General features: G+C 43.8%; 1 protein-coding gene across 5 annotated transcripts in view; it reads right to left on the bottom strand.

Annotated features, from left to right (window-relative positions):
• Window positions 1–7,353: 7,353 nt before the first annotated feature.
• smc4 (structural maintenance of chromosomes 4) overlaps window positions 7,354–22,830 on the bottom strand; it is an 85,645-nt gene continuing 70,168 nt past the window's right edge. For 4 of the 5 annotated variants that reach the window (XM_068042167.1, XM_068042165.1, XM_068042166.1 and 1 more), the window contains exons 21-24: window positions 13,672–13,851; window positions 13,328–13,560; window positions 12,697–12,880; window positions 7,354–7,944 (exon numbers count right to left, since the gene is read on the bottom strand). In XM_068042167.1, coding sequence (XP_067898268.1) covers window positions 7,774–7,944; window positions 12,697–12,880; window positions 13,328–13,560; window positions 13,672–13,851 — 768 coding nt within the window. In that variant the 3' untranslated portion in view covers window positions 7,354–7,773. Of the gene's footprint in view, window positions 7,945–12,696; window positions 12,881–13,327; window positions 13,561–13,671; window positions 13,852–14,526; window positions 14,766–22,830 lie in introns of those variants that run through there. The other variant, XM_068042170.1, reaches the window with a different exon arrangement.

The following is a 22,830-nucleotide window of genomic DNA, read 5'->3' as shown; positions in this document are numbered from 1 at the left end:
AGAACCATAACAAAAATTCTTCAGCTGCTGCCTCAAATTTTTCCACTTTATTTTTCTTCTCTTTTCTGTCTCTATTTGCATATGTGTCACGTATCCATGCTAGCATGGGCGCTTCATGTATCTATAGGCATCAACCAAATTAAGGTTTAAGTTTAATAAATTTCAACCTTCTTTAAACCTAAGAACCTGTTTGTGCTAGTTTCTTTGCCTTATAATTGGAAAGCGGTGAACAAGGATTCACTAAGGGGGAACTAAAAACATGGCGTGTTTAAAATTAAACCCTGTTACGGTAAGACCAGGCGAAGGCTGAAAGGGAACCCTAGACCTCTTTCTCACCTGGTCATGACAGCATCTTTAAAGAATTCCTGCATCACGCTGTACTGTTGCCTCCTGTATTTGAAGAAATCCTGCATGTTTGCAGAAACCTTGCCTCTTTGAAGGAACTTTGCATCGAATGTGTGAGAATTGAAACCTTTGTTACTGCACACCTGATATAAGACCTATGTGAAGACTTCTGTAGCTGCATCTCTTGAAAGCCTACTCAGACTATTCATCAACATCACCTGCAAAGAAATGTTGTAGGAAGATTCCTAGTAGCAGCCACCTTAGTTTTATGTTTTAGTTTTAGAGATACAGCACTGAAACAGGCCCTTCGGCCCACCGAGTCTGTGCCGACCATCAACCACCCATTTATACTAATCCTACACTAATTTCATATTCCTACCACATCCCCACCTGTCCCTATATTTCCCGACCACCTACCTATACTAGGGGCAATTTATAATGGCCAATTAACCTATCAACCAGCAAGTCTTTGGCATGTGGGAGGAAACCGGAGCACCCGGAGGAAACCCACGCAGACACAGGGAGAACTTGCAAACTCCACACAGGCAGTACCCAGAATTGAACCCGGGTCGGTGGAGCTGTGAGGCTGCGGTGCTAACCACTGCGCCACTGTGCCGCCCCTATTAGCCTTTGGGACACATCACCAAAACATACCTTCTCTTCAGTCTAAGCTTTTTTTGTATTCCTTCTATTTCTTTGGAACAGCTGTAAACAAAAATCTCTTTTCCCCCTGGTTAACTGGTTGTGTATGTGAGGGGCTTAATGCCTCGGTTGGAACATATTAATTAATTAATTAAGCTCTTGTCGGGCTTAAACCCAACGCCGACAATGTTTAATTGTAAGTGGGGTAATAATTGAAAAAGGAAAAGAACCAGGTTTCTTGTGTAATAGGGTAAAGTCTACACCCCAGAATGTTTTTAGCAGTTGCTGAAACTGTTTTGGGAAGGAGGATGTATCCCCCAGTGACTTGTGAAACTTAACTAAGGCTAAGCTAATAGCATTGACAGCACAATTGGGGTTAGAATTAAAGGAGCTAAAAAAGCTGAGATAATTGAAGTGATCGCCCAACATTTGAAATTGGAAGAAAAAGGTAAATTAGAGGGAAGTGAAGTTGAGTTAGCTAAAATCCAGTTACAAATAAAAAAACTTGAACAGGAAATGGAAAAATTTAAGCTTCAACAGGAAAAAAAAATAGAACTAAGAAAATTTGAGCAGTAACAGGAAATAGAAAAACTTAACTTTGAGTTTGAAAAAGAAGTGACAATGAAAAAACTTGAGTTTGAGGAAAAGGAGAAGGGAAGAGAAAGAGAGGGAAAGGAATTCAAATTAAATAAAAATGGAACTAAGACAAGAGTGGTCTTGAAGCAGTTTAAATTTATACAAGGTCTCCCTAAGTTTGAGGAAAGGGACATAGAGGCATTTCTTTTGAAAAGATAGCCAAACAAAGGAAAGCTGGACACTGCTTATGCAAAGCAGGTTGATGGGCAGAGCTCATGAAGTTTATGCTATGCTTTCTGAGGAGGCTTCTGCAGATTATGAGATGGCAAAAAAGGCTTTTCTCGCTGCCAAAGAACAAAGAAAATTACAGCACAGGAACAGGCCATTCGGCCCTCCAAGCCTGCGCCGATCCAGATCCTCTATCTAAACATGTCGCCTATTTTCTAAGGGTCTGTATCTCTTTGCTTCCTGCCCATTCATGTATCTGTCTAGATACATCTTAAAAGACGCTATCGTGCCCGTGTCTACCACCTCCGCTGGCAACGCGTTCCAGGCACCCACCACCCTCTGCGAAAAGAACTTTCCACGCATATCCCCCCTAAACTTTTCCCCTCTCACTTTGAACTCGTGACCCCTAGTAATTGAATCCCCCACTCTGGGAAAAAGCTTCTTGCTATCCACCCTGTCTATACCTCTCATGATTTTGTACACCTCAATTAGGTTCCCCCCTCAACCTCCGTCTTTCTAATGAAAATAATCCTAATCTACTCAACCTCTCTTCATAGCTAGCGCCCTCCATACCAGGCAACATCCTGGTGAACCTCCTCTGCACCCTCTCCAAAGCATCTACATCCTTTTGGTAATGTGGCGACCAGAACTGCACGCAGTATTCCAAATGTGGCCGAACCAAAGTCTTATACAACTGTAACATGACCTGCCAACTCTTGTACTCAATATCCCGTCCGATGAAGGAAAGCATGCCGTATGCCTTCTTGACCACTCTATTGACCTGCGTTGCCACCTTCAGGGAACAATGGACCTGAACACCCAAATCTCTCCGTACATCAATTTTCCCCAGGACTTTTCCATTTACTGTATAGTTCACTCTTGAATTGGATCTTCCAAAATGCATCACCTCGCATTTGCCCTGATTGAACTCCATCTGCCATTTCTCTGCCCAGCTCTCCAATCTATCTATATTCTGCTGTATTCTCTGACAGTCCCCTTCACTATCTGCTACTCCACCAATCTTAGTGTCGTCTGCAAACTTGCTAATCAGACCACCTATACTTTCCTCCAAATCATTTATGTATATCACAAACAACAGTGGTCCCAGCACGGATCCCTGTGGAACACCACTGGTCACACATCTCCATTTTGAGAAACTCCCTTCCACTGCTACTCTCTGTCTCCTGTTGCCGAGCCAGTTCTTTATCCATCTAGCTAGTACACCCTGGACCCCATGCGACTTCACTTTCTCCATCAGCCTACCATGGGGAACCTTATCAAACGCCTTACTGAAGTCCATGTATATGACATCTACAGCCCTTCCCTCATCAATCAACTTTGTCATTTCCTCAAAGAATTCTATTTAGTTGGTAAGACATGACCTTCCCTGCACAAAACCATGTTGCCTATCACTGATAAGCCCATTTTCTTCCAAATGGGAATAGATCCTATCCCTCAGTATCTTCTCCAGCAGCTTCCCTACCACTGACGTCAGGCTCACCGGTCTATAATTACCTGGATTATCCCTGCTACCCTTCTTAAACAAGGGGACAACATTAGCAATTCTCCAGTCCTCCGGGACCTCACCCGTGTTTAAGGATGCTGCAAAGATATCTGTTAAGGCCCCAGCTATTTCCTCTCTCGCTTCCCTCAGTAACCTGGGATAGATCCCATCTGGACCTGGGGACTTGTCCACCTTAATACCTTTTAGAATACCCAACACTTCCTCCCTCCTAATGCCGACTTGACCTAGAGTAATCAAACATCTATCCCTAACCTCAACATCTGTCATGTCCCTCTCCTCGGTGAATACCGATGCAAAGTACTCGTTTAGAATCTCACCCATTTTCTCTGACTCCACGCATAACTTTCCTCCTTTGTCCTTGAATGGGCCAATCCTTTCTCTAGTTACCCTCTTGCTCCTTATATATGAATAAAAGGCTTTGGGATTTTCTTTAACCCTGTTTGCTAAAGATATTTCATGACCCCTTTTAGCCCTCTCAATTCCTCGTTTCAGATTGGTCCTACATTCCCGATATTCTTTCAAAGCCTCGTCTTTCTTCCGCCTCGTAGACCTTATGTATGCTTCCTTTTTCCTCTTCGTTAGTCTCACAATTTCACCTGTCATCCATGGTTCCCGAATCTTGCCATTTCTATCCCTCATTTTCACAGGAACATGTCTCTCCTGCACGCTAATCAACCTCTCTTTAAAAGCCTCCCACATATCAAATGTGGATTTACCTTCAAACAGCTGCTCCCAACCTACATTCTCCAGCTCCTGCCTATGAGTTAGTCCCTGAAGCCTACCGACAGAAGTTTGGGAACCTCCGGAGATTGGCTGGGCAGACTTGCATAGACTTTGTGAGGGTAAAGCAAATTAGTTTTGTTTGTTGGATACAGGCACTCAAGATGGAATCCACATATGAGAACCTGGAAGAATTTAAAAATTCACTCCCTCCAATACGGAGAGCTCATGTAGAGAACCAGGTTTCAAGGGCCAAACAGGCAGTGGAAATTGCTGATGATTTTGAGCTTGTGTATAAGCCCAAACCCTTTGTCCGTCACCCCGACAAACCCAAGAAGGATAGCAGGTGGGAGTGAAAAGACAAGTAGCCAGAGAGAAGGGACAGCTGGGAGCGCCCCAGGATCTCCCCCCTCAGGCCAGAAAAGAAGATGCCGAGGGTCGAAGTGAGGTTCGCAAGCCTATGTGTTATCATTGTCACAAGGTGGGAGATCTTCATTCAGAATGTTGAAAGTTGCGAGGTAAACCTATGGCACTTGTTGGGGTACAAAGTCAATGCAAAGGGGCCCTGACTGAGAATATAGCAGATCAGACTGTAACTTTGACAGCAGCTGTAAAGCCAAAATCAAAAACCAATGTCAGTGTAGGGGTTGAGAATAAGATACCTGAGAGTTATAGGGTATTCTTATCAAAAGGAAAAGTAACTCCTTATTCCCTCAAGTGAGGCAGGCGAACCTATAGTTATACTTAGGCATACAGATGCCACCCAAACTGGGAAAAGGCATAACATTTCCACCAGAGAGCGCACTGAATGTTAAAGTTTTAGTAAATGGTATTGACGGGGAGTAGATACCTGTACCTTTGTAGCGAGTGCACCTAGGGTGTGACCTATTGTCTGGGACAGTAACTGTAGGAGTTGTCCAGTTTGCCAGTACATGGAATTAATCTACTCCTGGGGAATGATTTGGCCAGAGCAAAAGTAGTAGCTTCTCCTGTAGTCAGAGAGAAACCAAATGAAGTTAGAGACAGAACAGTTACAGGAAAAGGTTCCAGTAAGTTTTCCTTCATGTGAAGTACAGTTCATGTCCATATAAAATGGTCAAGCAAATTGGGAAGGTAAATTATTTGAGTGACACCCCAAATTGCTGGAAAAAGTGTCAACTGTTTCATACCAATATATTAAAATATCATCGCTAGGAGGAGGGTAAGCAAGCACAGGTATGTCAGGTAGTAGGGACAATGAAGGAAAAGGATAGTGAGGATGAGGCAGGAGGCCTAGACAATTCTCAAATTGAACTTCCTACTATCCAGTTGGCTAATACTGAATTGCTAGTAAGATTGGACACTATGCTTTCATATTTAGATGCCAAACAAGTAGACCTAACAAGGCTCCTCACAGCATTAAAGAGAGTCTGTAAGGATAAACCAGGATGTACAACCTTAACCACACACGATGTGGACGTAGGGGAATCCGTTCCTATAAAACAGCATCCTTACTGCTCAAGTCCAAACAGGCCCAAGTAAAAGCAGAAATCCAATACATGCTTGAAAACCACCTAATTGAACCCAGTCAAAGCAGCTGTAGTTCACCGACAGTATTAGTGCCTAAACCTGACAGCTCAGCTAGACTGCACAGACCACAGAAAAGTTAATGCAGTAACAAAAGCAGACACCTACCGAATTCCTCACTTGGAAGACTGTATTGACAGAGTGAGCAGTGCCATGTTTCTTACAAAGATAGATTTATTAAAGGGATGCTGGCAGGTTCCTTTAACACCTCAAGCTAAAGAAATATCAGCTGTCACACCAGACAGTCTTTACCAGTATCAAGTGATGCCATTCAGAATGCCCCGGCAACCTTTCAGACTAATGAATCAAAAGATAGCCAGTGTTCCTGTGTAATTCATCTTGATGTGTTGGTATACGGTAACACTTGGAAGGACCTCTTAAAGCAACTAGAAACTCAGTTTAAAAAAATTACAAGCAGCTGGTTTAGTGGTAAAACTGGCCAAAAGCAAATTCGCAAAAGCGACAGTGACCTACCTCTGACATATAGTAGGGCAAGGACAAGTGTTGTCAAGAACACCGGAAGTACTAACCTTGGTGGAGTTCCATACCTCTAAGACTAAGTGAGAAATCATGAGGTTTTGGGGTATGTGTGGTTTCTACTGAAAGTTTGTACCAAATTTCAGCATTGTAGCTGCTCCACTAACAGATTTTCTACAGAAAAAGAAAACAAAGGTAGTGTGGTCAGGGGATTGCCATGCATTTTTAGTCAAAATGGCCTTCAGCTTTTCAAATTAACCAGTGTTGGCTGCTCCAGATTTCACTAAGCCCTGTGCTAGTGACCTGAGGGCCGGTGCAGTCCTGTTACTAGATGAATCGGGCATAGAAAGACCAGTGGGATACTTTTCAAAAAAACTAAACCACCAAAAAAGAATTCCACCGTGGAAAAAGAAACTTTAGATCTATTATTAGCTCTTAAACATTTTGAAATCCATGTCTGCCACGACTAGAGAGGCACTGATGTATACTGATCATAACCCCCAAAACTTTGTGGAAAAATTTAAAACACAGAATGCCAGAATATTCCGATGGAGTTTACTGTTGCAGCCCTATCACTTAAAGATTGTCTACATTTCAGGCAAAAATAATGTTACTGCAGATGCTTTATCGTGAATTTGACTGAGTTATATGACTGCAGAGATGGTACAAAGCAAAATTGTATTAACTACAAGTGTGAATGGGGGATGAGTGAGAATGTGTTTTAAAATGTTTTCAACTTCTCTTTTATACATTGTAATGAAATGCATTCAAAAATGGTGTTTCATTTCTCCAAGGGCAGAGGTGTTACGAGGGTTTCCACTTTCCGTTAAAACGGAGAATGTATATTTTTAAAACTGAAAAAGGATTCCAGAAGCAGAAGGCATAGCCTTCTCAATCTCTCCTCAGAGGACAATTCCGCCATCCCAGGAATCCATCTGGTAAATCTTCATTGCACTCCCTTAATGGCAAGTATATCCTTCCTTAGGTAAGGAGACCAAAACTGTACACAACACCCAGGTGCAGTCTCATCAAGGCTCTATACAATTGCAGCAAGACATCTTTATGCCTGTACTCAAATCTTCTTGCAATAAAAGGCCAACATACCATTTGCCTTCCCAATTGTTTGCTGCGCTTGCATGTTACCTTTCAGTGACTCATGAACAAGGACACCCAGGTCCCTCTGGACATCAACACTTCCCAATCCCTCATCATTTAATAAAGTGGATAACTTTACTTTTTCAAAAAAATAAATTGACAGCCATGCAGTGTAATGCTTTGACACAGATTTTTAATATAAAAAGTATTCCGTTATCTACAGTACATTAAAAAAGTATTTATTCTGCACGCAAAGAATACCAAATATATACAATAGAACAATTTGCAGCTCACCACCACCATCTTCTCAAGGGTGATTGGGGACGGGCAATAAATGCGGGCCTAGCAGTGATACCCACATCCCAGAAATGAATTTTAAAAAATTAAAGATTAGCATTTGAGTTATACATGAGTAAAATCGCAAGGTCAAAAACTAAATTTCATGCTCATGGTACAGGATTTACACTACCACTTTATGCTGGAATGAACTCCACAAAGATAGCACATTAGCAAAGGGTGTAGAAACTTAAAAAAAATTTCTTTTAAAAAGGAAAAAAAAATCAGTATTAAAAAAGTTGATGCTGTTTTATCAACTGGACTCAAGCTGTACTGATTACTTGAGGAAGCGCTTGAAGACTAATGACTTTAGGGTTGGTCGCAACACTCTTTGTCGTATTATGGGTCTTGTAGATTCCAACCAACCTATCAGCAATTTCAAACATATTGTTCCTCAAAGAAATGATGATGAACTGAGCATTCTTTGTCTGTTCCTAAGGAAAGAAACAGTAAACTCAGTCAAGGCAGACATTTGCTGAAAGACTATAAACACCAAATTGAGAGCGCACAAAATGCATCTATTTTTGGTCTGATGAGCATGGAAACCAAACAACTGAGATTCGTGCAAGTAATCTGTTTGCCTTGTATGCATTCTCTATTTAGGGATACCCAACCACAGAGAACTTAGGTACAGGCTGACAAAGGCACTGCCAATTGTGTACAGGACAATTGCACCAGCATTTAACCTGCTTTAAATGTGTAGCCTATCACGAGAGAGCAAATTTCACACTGCTGGTCAAGCTAGGACCAATTAGTGCATTAACTTACAGCTCTATCTGCATCAGTCTACCACTCCAGGTTTCATCAATGAGCTACGGTGACTAGCCAATAACCTGAAATAATGCAAACTACCAAGCAAATTCCAATTCAGTTGCAGTGAATCGCGATCAGTGAGAGGTATCGGTGTGTAAAAACAAGACACTCTTCCCCCTATTTGGAACCAATGCTCCCATTAAACACAGCACACAGACAAGAGAGATTTTAAATTCCTTCTACTCAACATTCTGCCAGTGGAGAACTCAGAACAGCATTCCACCACACCCATATGGATTCTTCCATTTTCCATAACGTGTAACTGAGCAATATTGACAACTTGAACTAAATTGTGGCCGATGTAACCAGGGATAGGCACCAACATGTTGCACTATGGACACGACAAAATTACTGACTCAGCCACAGACATGGGGGCAATTAATTTGTAAATAAAGCATATAGCCAACCTGATGCCATGCTGAATCGCAACAGGGAAAAATTGGTCAACCTTAACTTGTCGTCAGGTGTGAAAGTGGAAAATTAAGACTTTCACTTATTCATAGGTCATGTAAAATAATATAGTTTTAGTTTAGTGATACAGCACTGAAACAGGCCCTTCGGCCCACCGAGTCTGTGCCGACCATCAACCACCCATTTATACTAATCCGACCCTAATTCCATATTCCTACCACATCCCCACCTGTCCCCATATTTCCCTACCACCTACCTATACCAGGGGCAATTAACCTATCACCCTGCAAGTCTTTGGCATGTGGGAGGAAACCGGAGCACCCGGAGGAAACCCACACAGACACAGGGAGAACTTGCAAACTCCACACAGGCAGTACCCAGAATTGAACCCGGGTCGCTGGAGCTGTGAGGCTGCGGTGCTAACCACTGCGCCACAAGAATATGCAAGAATTTAACTACAGATCACAAAACCTTCAGCAACACAATGCACTTGCTTCATATAGAATAAAAAGGCTTTAATGATTTATTTTGCATTATGCAAAATTATTCACTACTCAACTCCAAGAAAACGTACAGTCAGCCACTTTAAATACATTAGAGAATGTATTCTTGCTTTGTGTTGCTTAAGAGATTCAATTTTTTGATCACAATCTTTTTAAACACTGATGTTCTAAACATTGTAGGCCACTAAATGCACTTCACTGCAGCACTTTAGTCTCTTCAGCGATTGAAAAATTCAGCTATGTTTCCACAGTACCGACAATTTAACCAAATCAGTAGTTAAAAGTTGTTGAATTATACAGTGGCCACACCAAGACGCAGCTCTGCGGCTGGAATGCGCTCAATGTATTCTTTTTTCTGTAGAGCCGACTGCAAAAATAATGGATACCTCAAGAATAAAGTCTGTATGAACTGTGTAGAAAAAAAATAATCTTCAATGTGTATTGGATGGTATGTTTTAAGGATAATCCCATTCCCTCACTTACATATGAGAAGGAAGCTTGAGGTGACGGTAGATGTCAGGTGGTGCTTGCTGATGCTGTCCCCCCTACACTCTTAGCCTTCTCCACTCCCCCCCCCCACCCCAGCCCCCCTCCTGTGCCTGGGGGCAGCGCGCATTGACACGAGTTGTGCTCGGCCCCAATCCTTGGGCTGGAGACGAAGCCGATGTCTTTGGCATATTGTCCGAAGCATTGGTGGCACATACATCGGCTGTACCTCCGGATCAGGCTACATCGGTTCGCACAGGCTTGTCTGGAAGGGCAAGGAAGGAAGACAGCGAGATGTGCAGTTGAATGGGAAGTGGCATTGGGAACCTCAGCCGACTGGACAGAAACCACCACCACTAGTGCCCTCTTATGAGGCTGGCAAGACATTTAAAGTTATCATGGATCTCCAAAACTTGTACCACAGAAACTGGTGTCTGTATATGGACATGTTGCCAGCCCCTGGATGTAACTCTGTTGACCATGGTGCTGGAACCATGGCTCCTTGAACCCACTTTAGAAGGCACATGCAACAGGCAGAAAATTGATCTCATTAATCTGGCTGAATTTATATAGAACAGGGTGGAGGAGAAGCTTTCTCACCAGTTCCCTAATGCAACAATTTGAGTTCCACCCAATTATGTCTGCATACGGTGCTGTAAACAGCTCACATTACAACCTCTTCACTGAGATTTCAATTATTATGCATTGCATACTTTCTGATTTCTGTTAAGGTCTTTTAAAGCTTGATCTTCAATATTTTTATTTATTTAGAGATACAAAACTGAAACAGGCCCTTCGGCCCACTGAGTCTGTGCCGACCAAGAACCACCCATTTATACTAATCCTGCAGTAATCCCATATTCCCCACCACCTACCTACACTAGGGGCAATTTACAATGGCCAATTTACCTATCACCTGCAAGTCTTTGGTGGTGGGAGAAAACCGGAGCACCCGGCGAAAATCCACGCGGTCACAGGGAGAACTTGCAAACTCCGCACAGGCAGTACCCAGAATTGAACCTGGGTCCCTGGAGCTGTGAGGCTGCGGTGCTAACCACTGTGCCGCCTAATGGCTTTATTTTACAATTTGGGTACTCTTTAGTGGGGTACTGCAAGGATCAGTGCTAGGGCCACAGCCTTTCACAATCTACATAAATGATTTGGTTGTGGGAACCAATTGTCATATTTCCAAATTTGCCGATGACACAAAACTAGGTGGGAAAGTTAGTTGTGAGGAAGATGCAAGGAGGCTTCAACTGGACTTGGACAGACTAAGTGAAAAGGCAAAAACATGGCAGGTGAAATATAATGTGAATACTTGTGAAGTTATCCAATTTGGTAGAAAAAAAACCAGACAGAATTTTTTTTTAAATGGAGAGGGTTGGGGAAGTGTTGGTGTCCAAAGGGACCTGGATGTCTTTGTTCATGAGTCATTAAAAGCTAGCATGTAGGTGCAGCAAGCAATAAGGAAGGCAAATGGTATGTTGGCCTTCATTGCAAGGGGTTTTGAATACAGAAATAAAGATGCCTAGCTGCAAGTGTAAGAGCCTTGGTGAGATGGCACCTGGAGTATTGTGTGCAGTTTTGGTCTCCTTATCTAAGGAAGCATATACTTGCCATAGAGGGAGTGCACCAGACTAATCCCTGGGTTGGCGGAATTGTCTTGAGAGATTGAGGAAACTGGACCTGTATGTAGATATGACATTTCCCCTGGTTGGTGAGTCTAGAGCCAGGGGACATAATCTCAGAATGAGGGATAGGCCATTTAAGACTGAGAGGAGAAGGAATTTCTTCACTCAGAGGGAGGTGAATCTTAGGAATTATCTACCCCAGAAAGCTGTGGAAGCTCAATCATTGAGCATATTCAAGACAGAAATTGATACATTGCTCGAGACTAATAACATCAAGGGATATGGAGATAGCGGATATATGATATAATACATTATATATAATATATGCAATATAATAAGCATTTTTTTCTTAAATCCAAACCTATTCAGCTTTAGTTGGCACATTATCATTTCTATTATATGCAAGCGTGGGAAAGTGGCTTTGAGGTAGATCAGCCATAATCTAATTGAATGGTGGAGCAGGCTCGACGGATTGAATGGCCTACTCCTATTCCTATGTTTATACACAGCTAGTGCGTCAATGGTTGATCTGGGAAGACAGCTGCAGTGGTCAATGCAGTTCTGTCTGATGTTGGCATGGATATAGATGGATTGCTAAACTATCAGTACTCTTTTACAGCTTCCTATGGCCCTCAATTATCTACTAAGGCAAGAGAAGGAATACTACAGATTCATAACTTGTAACCTCTTCCATGTCCTACATCTGCTGCACCTCCCACCCCCCAAAACATCCTACATCAGCCCCGTCTGCCTTAATGTGGACATAAGATTCTGTTGCACCATTCAACGAACAAGGGAATTCTCCTCAGTGTCTTCCCCAACATTTACCACTTAATCAAGCCCTTAAACAGACAACCTGGTCACTTATTTCATTGCTGTTTGTGGAACCTTGCTGTGTGCAAAATTGGTAGCTGCATTTTCTACATTATAACACACAAAAAAAGTTCTCATTGGTTTAAAGCATTTTGGGATATTGTGAAAAGCACTATATAAATTCAAACTTGGTCATTCTTTTTCCTTTCCCAACTAGGTTCATTATTATATGGAGGATGATTTAAAAATGCTACATTATAAAAACTAGCACTGACAACACTGTTACTTTTCTATTTTTTTGGACAGTCACAGAAGTTCAGAGTTCTTCTAAGCAACCTCAAATACAAAATTGATTTACAATTATATAGTAAACTGGGTTTAGTATGAATGCTCACATAAGCTGTTGAATTTTTAAACTATTAATTCTTGCAGGTTATTAATAATGTTTGCTGTTTTTCCACCGTTCTTATGGTATGCATTTTTCAGGTTTATTCTTTTACACAAATACCCACCTCCACTATATACTTACATAGATATAATGAGCAACAATTGAAACATTTCTGAAATCCAGTGCTGCATCAATCTCATCCATAAAGTACAAAGGAGTAGGTTTGTAATGGTGAAGTGCAAAAACCAGAGCCAGAGAGCTAAGTGTCTTCTCCCCACCGGAAATATTGAAAATTTTTTTCCAGCTTTTCTTTGGTGGACGTACACTAGAAAGTTAGTTTTCAATAATAGTCATTAAAAAATAATTGAATCTGCAATATAATAAGCATTTTTTTCAAATCTAAACCTATTCAGCTTTAGTTCGCACTTGTAGTCATTTTTATTCTATGAAAGTCTGGTTCCAATAAAGCAAGTGATTTGATGTGGCTAAAATTGCCAAAGTCATGGGGCTGGTGTGTGGGAAATGGCAAAAGAACACTAACAGTTGGTTAGCTTTGAAACTCACGGGTGCAACATCCTGTGACAAATACCATTTTCCACCTTTGAGATATTTCCTCAACTCACTAGCATTTTACTTTTATAGTCAGCAGCTTGTTTTAAAATGTCAATAACTAAATTTTTCTCTCTGCCTGACACTGAAGGTGGGCCGAAGGGCCTATTTCAGTGCTGTATCTCTAAATAAATAAATAAAATAAATAAGTCAGTTTCCCTACCTGAACATAATTCCTTCAGAGAAGGGATCCAGACTGTCCACCAACTCCAGCTCAGCATCTCCACCCAGTGTAAGCATTTGGTAATTCTCCTTCAACTTATTGGTGATCATATTAAAGCCAGCCATGAATTCATTAAGACGTTGTTTCCTCAAGTCTTCAAAGGCACGTCTGAATTTATCCCGTTCATTAGTAATTTCATCCAGCTCTGCCACACGCCGTAGGTATAGTTCTTCCTGCAGATAAATACCACATTGTATATGGCAAGCTTAGGTCTCATACAAGGAGAGTTCAAATCTAACTGATGAAGTAATCGCTGCAATGCAACCAAGTATTCTAAAACTTACCTTCTTTTTATATTCTGTAATAGAACCCAAGTTTGGCTTCATTTCCAGACACTTAGCCTCTAATAGTGCAATCTGATTATTTATCACATCTGGATTTTTGATTCCCATAAGATCTTCCTCACTTAATTTTGGAAGATCATCTGCTGGTTTGTCAGTAGGATGTAATGAAAGTTTTGATACCTAGGATTAAATTACAAAAAGTCTTAAAATATAATAAAATATTTTAGTTTACATTCACTTCTATACTTGTTCCAATTCCAAAAAAGTCAAATGATTCATTGTCAGTTATTTCATTGTAGTAAAAATCCTGACCAGTTTAAAATAAGCAGTAGGGAGAAAATATGTTTGGTATTGTGAAAGTGAGCAGAAAGGCATGGCACTATGCTTGATGGGAAATTTAGCCAAGTTAGGAATAAAAGCTTGCTTTTATAGGATAAAGAACTAGATCAGCAGAAATTAGCATCTGTATCGGTGTAGTCACGCCCGAGTTAACCGCAGCCCTTATTGGAAATAGGCTTTAGAATAGACTAGGAAAGGGTAGATTGTGCAACGATATTAAGAACGGAATGGGCTGCTAATGTGCTGCTAACCTGTACTGTTAACCTCAATAACAAGTATGTACTAAGAACGGAATGTGCTGCTAACCTCAATGATTGTTTAACCAAAGAGGTATAGCACGAATTGTAATGTATATACGGTAGTATCTGTATTCGGGAGGGGGCACTTACTCTGGTGGACTCGACCGACTCCGTTGGAGTCGGTGCCGCTGTATCAGAGTAAGTCCGCCGGCGCCTGCGCAAATAAAGTAATTGATTTTACCTACTCATCCGACTCGGTATATTTACTGAACCAGACTGAGGGCAAAAAGAACTCGAATCGTCATTTGGTGTCAGAAGTGGGATCTCAACAGACGACTGCCGATCATCCGCGAAATCAGAATCAGACTAGTCTTGGACGGAGAGAAAGGAAATGGGCCCCCGACGTGAGTAGTTGATACATGACCATGTCGGTTTTCCTCTGTCTCGTAGTCCGATAAAAGTTTGATCACTCGCTTATGGTCAGGTCAGATCGTCTGGACGAGATCAATGATCAGTCTGGCGGATTAGAAAAGATAAGGATCAGTCGATGTAGGTACGACTGAGGGTCACTGTTAAAGTAGGTCGTTTAGTATACGGCTGAGGAAACTGATGTTAAAGTAGGTCGTTTAGTATACGGCTGAGGAAACTGATGTTAAAGTAGGTCGTTTAGTATACAGCTGAGGAAACTGAGGTCGGGGCCCCGGCCCTGAGGTTAAAGTTTTATTTTTTTGAGGTCAGGTTCAATCGTTTAGTGTGCGGCTGAGGGAACTGAGGTTGGGCAAGATAAGATAGTTTGTAAGTAACTAGTTTGTGATAATTTGTAAGTAGATTGTAAGTAACTTTAACTCTTGGACTGTAGGGGCGAACAACGCAGTTCAAGAATAGTTGTGATAATGGGAAATTGTTTAGACAATACAAATGATCCATCCTGTCCATTACAAGTACTGTGTGATAAGTATCCGGATAAAGGGAAAGACTTCAGACAACTATCGGCAGCCTTAAATAAGAAATTAGGAGACCAATGGCCCTTAGTGGGGACAAGAGACTTGGAAGCAGCTAAAAAAAATCCAAGAAAAAATCTGGAAACAAAATAAAGGAAATAGGGCCAAAGAATTAATTGGATTATGGAGACAATATTGTCAGGAGGAAAGAGATAGAACCCTCCTATCAAGTTGGCAAGAGAACGCCCTCAAATTAGGAATACCAATTAGTTAAGGAGGAAACCAAAAAACTCCAGAAATTCTGAAAAAAGAGTGCGCATATAGAAAGAGGAGACAAAAAGAAACAGAAACAGTTGATAAAAGTGGACTACCTAGTTCAATGGTTGGCCTTGTGTTGACAGAGGTAGACGACGATTTAGAAAATTGGACTATGCCTTGTAGGATGCCTACGGCACCACCACCAACCCCGACACCCCCCCCCTTCAATTTTCGCCCCCCCAGTATCGCAATTTATACCCGGTCGCCCTTCCCCAGACACAAACCATTGGGACGTCACCCGCCACATTAGCCGCCACCCCAGTCACCTTACCTTCTCCGGGACAACCGTCCTTACCTATCCCTCCGACAAATAGTCCACCCGCCCAACGACGATCGACCCCTACACCAATTATTTCAACAAACAATTCGACTACTACACCGTCACCACCACCTCCTCCACCTTCCGCTCGGATGTGGAAATCCCGTTATACAAGCCCAGTCGGTTGGAGAACCAGGTCAAACACAAAACAGCAAGCCCAAAAAGACATTAAGAAACAACTACACCAGAGGCCTCGGTCTCCCAGACAAAACAAACCAGGACGGAAGTTTCAGCTACCTATAGAAAAAGAGAGCGATAGTGATCCGGAACTTCTCATATCTGAATCCAATGAATCTGATAGTACCGATGAGGAACCCCCTCTCCTACCTCCCCCTCCTCCAGCCCCAATCGCGGAGACACCAAGACAATTACCTGTAAGGAAAATGCCCAATCCCGACGCCGCCACGGCCGCCGCACAGCCCACGATAGACGTGTACTTCCCATGGAAACCCAACGAGATGATGGCCATCTTAGCTGCGATCCCAGATCGAAAGAAACTCCCCGCCGCCTTTGTGTACTTTCTGAGGACAACTGTCTCAGTTTATCAGGCAGACTCCCGAGACCTCTGGGCTTTGGTGCAGCAAGTTCTGACTCCGACAGAATACAGACGACATCTTAACCATTTAAATTTCCCGGATCATGCGGCACTCCAGGCGGCCCATGCCCAAGATGCGGATAGACAGAATCTAATTTTAGATGCCTTAAGTACCACATTCCGGAAGCCCATAAACATATCAGCCATACTGGACACCAAGCCCAAAAAGACTGAGGAGCCAGAGGAGTTTCTGGAACGGTTCAATGAGATTTACCGCGGACAACTGGGGGACGCAACATATCAGAATGGCCAGAACTCACCTCAGTATTGTGCCATGTTGATGCATTGCTTGCCAGGCCCGGTAGCCACTGCAATCAAGTGTAACAACATGAACTGGACAGAAAATGATCCATCACAAATGGCGCGGGCAGTGAAGTATTATTGGAAGGAGGGGAGGAGCCAGGGAGAAGGTCCGTTGACAAAAATTAACACCGAATATGTAATGAAGAAAGACGATCCAAGACCTCAAACAAATAGAGGCTATTGGGTACCAGATGGAGCCACCATAGAGCGATCTCGGATGGGTTGATCAGGATGGAGCAAGACATCGGAACCATCCAAACGGGCCTACTGCTCCACTTTATGGCCCACCCTATGCGCCGCCAGTCCTGATCCTACCACCCCCCTTTCAGAGACAATGGTCAGGAAAAAGAGGAGGAGGGGTAGCAAGAGGACAAGGGAATAGAGGAAATCGGCCTTGCTTTTGTTGTGGCCAGATGAACCATTGGATTGAGTGGACAAGTGGAAAGAGGAGGACACCCGACCCCGAGAGAGGGATACTCACAAAGAGGAGGGCAACCAAGATATGCAGACTTCTCCCAGACTAACCCCATCCCACCTCAATACTGACTAGCTAACTTGGTCATCCAGAGTCTCCAGTCAGACAAAGAGCCCATCATATCCTTGCAGATAGGAGGCCGGTACTACCCCTTTATGATCGACACTGGAGCAGCCATGTCTTCGGTGCAATCAGAACTCCAGTTACCACTATCAGACACCACTCAGAATTTATCCGGATTCCAGGGACAGATACGCCGATACCCCATGTCAAAACCAGTGAGGGTAACATACGAAAACGAATCAATAGATCACCAATTCATCATAACAACTGGGTTAGACTGCAACCTACTGGCTAGACTTATTGTGCGTGTTTCAGTTACGCCTGGAATCTGGCGATGAAGGGGTGACGGTACAGTCATGGAGGCCGAAACAACAGTGTTATGTCTCCACCGTACCCCAGTGGTGGACATTAGATATGGAACACTCATTATACCACGTTACTTTGGCCTACGATAAGACCGGGCGGAATCAAGAATTAGAAAATAAATATCACCCACAAATAGGGACCGAATGGCTAGTTACAATCATAGCAGCTGTTAAAGGACTAGAAGGTACAGCCGACTTTGTCGAAGTACTACAACACTTATGGCAACAACCCGCCTCCGTCGCCCCTCACATAACGCGCCAGGTCAACAGTCCATACCACGCCAAGGACCTGGGACCAATGGTGAGGAAAGCAGTAAATAATTCAGACCCCAACAAATTCACGACCCAGATACTGCCAGATGGAATCTCCATATGTTACTCCGCATCCCCGGAGACAGTCCTGACCAGACTTAGGCACCACATTGGACGCGACGTATTGGAGTACGTAAATCCTCAGGTCTGGGCGGATCACCCCGCTCAAGTTGGATATGCGAACGTGGGCCCTATCAAGGTGTTAATCAAGGACCAAGCGGTGTTACCCTCGATTCGGCAATACCCCTTGAAACCTCAAGCAATACCCTCTATAGATAAACAAATTCATGGATTATTGCAACAGGGTATCTTGGTTCCGTGTCAGTCCAGGTGCAACACGCCAATACTCGCGGTGCCCAAACCAGGGAAGGTTGATCAATACCGACTGGTACAAGACCAACGTTCGGTCAATGCGATAGTGCAGCCGCTACATGCCCTGGCGCCAAATCTGGCTCATATACTTGCTCAAATTCCAGCCCAAGCCCAGATCTTTGCTATAATTGACCTGCAACACGCCTTCCTCGTCCTTCTGCTGGCACCAGAAAGCCAGTATCTATTTGCCTTCACCTACAATGGACAACAATATACATGGAGCCGATTACCACAAGGTTTTGTCAATTCACCAACGCTATTCTCCAGATGTTTACAGACCCAACTCCAAACCTTGACCCTAGAAAATGGTTCTACCCTTGTACAATATGTAGACGACCCAGTAACAGGAATGATGCAATACAGCTGTTGAACCACCTGTCTTCACTGGGCTATGTGGTATCACAGGCTAAGGTCTTAATAGAAGCAAAATACTGCGGATGCTGGAAATCTGAAACAAAAACAAGAAATGCTGGATTCACTCAGCAGGTCTGGCAGCATCTGTGGAAAGAGAAGCAGAGTTAACGTTTCGGGTCAGTGACCCTTCTTCGGAACTGACAAATATTAGAAAAGTCACAGATTATAAACAAGTGAGGTGGGGGTTGGGCAAGAGATAACAAAGGAGAAGGTGCAGATTGGACCAGGCCACATAGCTGACCAAAAGGTCACGGAGCAAAGGCAAACAATATGTTAATGGTGTGTTGAAAGACAAAGCATTAGTACAGATTACAGATTCAGTAATCTGTACTAATGCTTTGTCTTTCAACACACCATTAACATATTGTTTGCCTTTGCTCCGTGACCTTCTGGTCAGCTATGTGGCCTGGTCCAATCTGCACCTTCTCCTTTGTTATCTCTTGCCCAACCCCCACCTCACTTGTTTATAATCTGTGACTTTTCTAATATTTGTCAGTTCCGAAGAAGGGTCACTGACCCGAAACGTTAACTCTGCCTCTCTTTCCACAGATGCTGCCAGACCTGCTGAGTGAATCCAGCATTTCTTGTTTTTGTTTAAGGTCTTAATAGCCCAGACAAAGGTCAAGTTTCTGGGAATCCTCCTCTCGGCTAGAGAAAGGAGCCTGGAAACCAGTCGAATTGAACCTGCCAATTCCCCGTTCCTACCACCGCTAAGGACGTTCGACAATGGTCGGGGATGGTAAATTACTGTAGACAGTGGATACCTAATATCGCTGTCTACACTGAACTACTGACCCCTTATACTAGCCAAGAGGGAGAGTTCACTCTCGCAACAGAGGCATGGGAAGCCTTCCAAGGGTTGAAACAAGCCTTGTTGCAAGCCCCGGCATTAGGAAGACCCCTGTACGACCGACCGTTTCAGCTGTATTGCACTATCCTGGAAGGTTGTTCAACGGCAGTATTGACCCAGCAACATGGGGACAAGCACAGACCGGTGGCTTACTACTCTTCCAAGCTTGACCCGGTGGCCCTGGGACACCCTGCCTGCACCCAGATCTTGACAGCTATATACAACAGCTTACAGTCTGCTGCCAACATAGCCCTTCAACAGGACATCACCGCGTACAGCTCCCACTTTGTCACCGCCTTACTAGGCCAGTTACAGACTCAACATCTCACCACTGCTCGGCAAAATAGATATGAGATATACCTATTGAACAATCCTAAATTACGGTTTAAACATTGTACTACTATAAACCCTACATGCTTCCTCAGCAGCCCCCCTGTTAACGAAGAAACGCCCAGTCATGACTGTCTACCTCTGATTCAGGAAAACACCACGGCAAGGGAAGATTTGACTGATGCCCCATTGAACGAACCTGACGCAACTATGTACGTCGACGGAAGCGCCTCAGTCTCGATGGCCAACGACTGTCAGGATATGCGATTGTTAACCAGGACGGTCTTGTTATGGAATCGGCAGCCTTCCAACTCCCTTACTCAGCCCAACAAGCTGAACTATTCGCCTTAATACGAGGCTGCATACTAGGGAAAGGCTGGCGAATAAATATTTACACCGATTCCAGATATGCCTTTGGGGTCGTCCATGATTTCGGACAACTCTGGAAGAATAGAGGATTCTTGACCTCAGCAGGAACAAAGATATCCCATCAGAAACTAGTTGCTGACCTATTACAAGCCCTTCTCCTACCTAAACAGATTTCCGTGATAAAATGCACTGCACACACGAGTGGTAAGGCCCCTGTCGACGTATTTAATAGGCGCGCAGTGAGGCAAAAAGAGCCTCACAGACCCAACAGGTGGTTGTGAAAAAAATGATGAATCAGACTAAACGCTCCGACAAAAGCAAGTCTGTCTCTGAAAAACCAATGTCAACCATCCAAGACGTCATAAGGTTACAGGAGGACGCTCCTGATGCTGATAAACAATTGTGGGAAAAACTGGGTTGTAAGTATGATTCTGTATCTTGTTTATGGACCACGCCAGCGAATCAGACTTGCATGCCTGATGCGCTGGCCTTGTGGGTTATTGAATGTGTACACTTTGCAACTCATTGTGGAGCCCAAGGGACCAGCGATTTGCTGTTGGCCACTTGGTGGCACCCCAAAATACAGATGCTGGCTCAAAGCATAAGTAATCGGTGTTTGATTTGCCTGCAGCATAATACCGGCAAGGGAATCCCATGTGAATGGGGAAAAACCCCTCTGCCCAGTGGTCCCTTCGAAATGCTCCAGATGGATTACATTGAGTTGGAAAGATGTCAGTGTTATAAATGTGTTAGTTATTATTGATGTGTTTAGTAAGTGGATCGAGGCATATCCAACCACTGATAACAAAGCCGCTACTGTAGTTAGTTTTAATGAGAGAAATCATTCCCAGATATGGGATACCGGCTCAGTTAAGTTCTGATAACGGACCCCACTTCATTGGTCAGATCAACAAGGAATTCTGCCTTCAGCTGGGAATACGCCAACAGTTGCATTGTGCATATAGGCCATAGGCCGCTGGACTAGTTGAAAGAAGCAATCAGACTCTTAAAACAAAGCTGGCGAAACTAAAAGCAGAAACTGGGCTAACATGGCTTAAATTACTCCCCATCGCCCTATTCCAGATGCGGGTTACGCCAGCAGGACCAGCTCGACTCTCTCCCGCAGAGGTCATTTATGGAAAGCCCCTACGAACCCCCTGGAACCAGAACGTTCCCAAATCGGTCCAGTTTCACCACATGACAGAAGAGATGACCAATTACGTCTTATCCCTGACTAAGGCCCTAAAAGAACTCCATTCACAGGTCAAGATGGCCCACCACAATCCATCCTTGCTGACTGGGCCGTCCAAAGTACAACCTGGAAGTTATGTAATGATCAAAAACTGGGTAAGAAAAGGGTTGGAGCCTCGATGGGAAGGGCCCTTTCAGGTCCTACTCACCACGCCCACTGCAGTTAAAATTGAAAGGAGGAGTGCTTGGGTCCACCTGCACCACTGTAAGATTGTTAGCCAATAAATTATTAAGAAAGATTGTTAACCTACTCCTATCCCCAGCACTGTTCCCTACAGGTATTAAAAGGCGACGAGCCAAGATGAAGACCTTCCTGATTGTCCCCTGCATGGTTATGATCGGAATCCTCTCGGCAGAAGGGACGAGAAACGAGGGGAAAAAGCTGGCAACCTGTCGTCTCAACCAGCCTCAAGACATCTTCCACCTGTGCCAGGATGACGTCCTCCGTTGCCCCCATCCACGGAGACAAGGAGTCGGCTCATGGAACGTGACGGGATTGGCCGAAAACGATGGACTGCTGAGACGACCCAACCAATCTAAGCGATTGAAAGGACAATTTGTATGGACACTGCCTTGTTTTCGGACTAAGTGTAAATTTGATTTCGTATGCAAAAGGGCAACCCAAGCAAAGGCAAGACCATGCCGGACAGAGAGGGAAGTTAGGGAAACAGAAGGGAATCTTGAGGAAAGACAAGGGAGTGATAGGCATAGGCCCCGAAGGAAGCGTAGTCCACCAGAAAATACCCTCTCATCCCTCTTGACCCAGAGGGAGAATACCACACTAACGAAAACCATGAATCTCTTTCTCCGAACTCACCGACGCCTGCATGGGCCAGGGCAAATTGTCTGTTATCCGGATCCTTTATCTGTGGCACAATTGTTTTCAGTCTCGCCGCTATGGGGGCACACAGAGAGTGGTTAACTGCCAACATGACACGTTGATGCCAGACCAGGTCACTATCCCTTATGACTCCGATTCGGCCCCTCCGGCAAACTGCCTTCCCCGGGACAACTCCCATTCACATGATGGCATGATTGACAACCACAAATATCTACCCAGGAAGTTTACTAACAATACGGACTCACGGTCCTATGAGAATTGCTTCCACGGGAAAAGGTATGGGTGCATGGTGGCGGACGTAAAAGAAAACATAACGTGCCTGTACCCCACCTGTACTAAACGGCAATGTAGTGTAACTCGGGACTCGGGTCAATGCACCTGCTACAACACGACCTGTATTCCGTTGGCTGCGGGCCTCCAAATACTCTGCGGCCGGGTGAACAGCTCCCACATGGTCATCAAA

Source organism: Heterodontus francisci, chromosome 11, assembly GCF_036365525.1.
Source record: "Heterodontus francisci isolate sHetFra1 chromosome 11, sHetFra1.hap1, whole genome shotgun sequence".
In the NCBI taxonomy this organism is placed as follows: Eukaryota; Metazoa; Chordata; class Chondrichthyes; order Heterodontiformes; family Heterodontidae; genus Heterodontus; species Heterodontus francisci.
The sequence above is the reverse complement of the archived record's forward strand: the minus strand, read 5'-3'. Positions and strand labels throughout refer to the sequence as shown.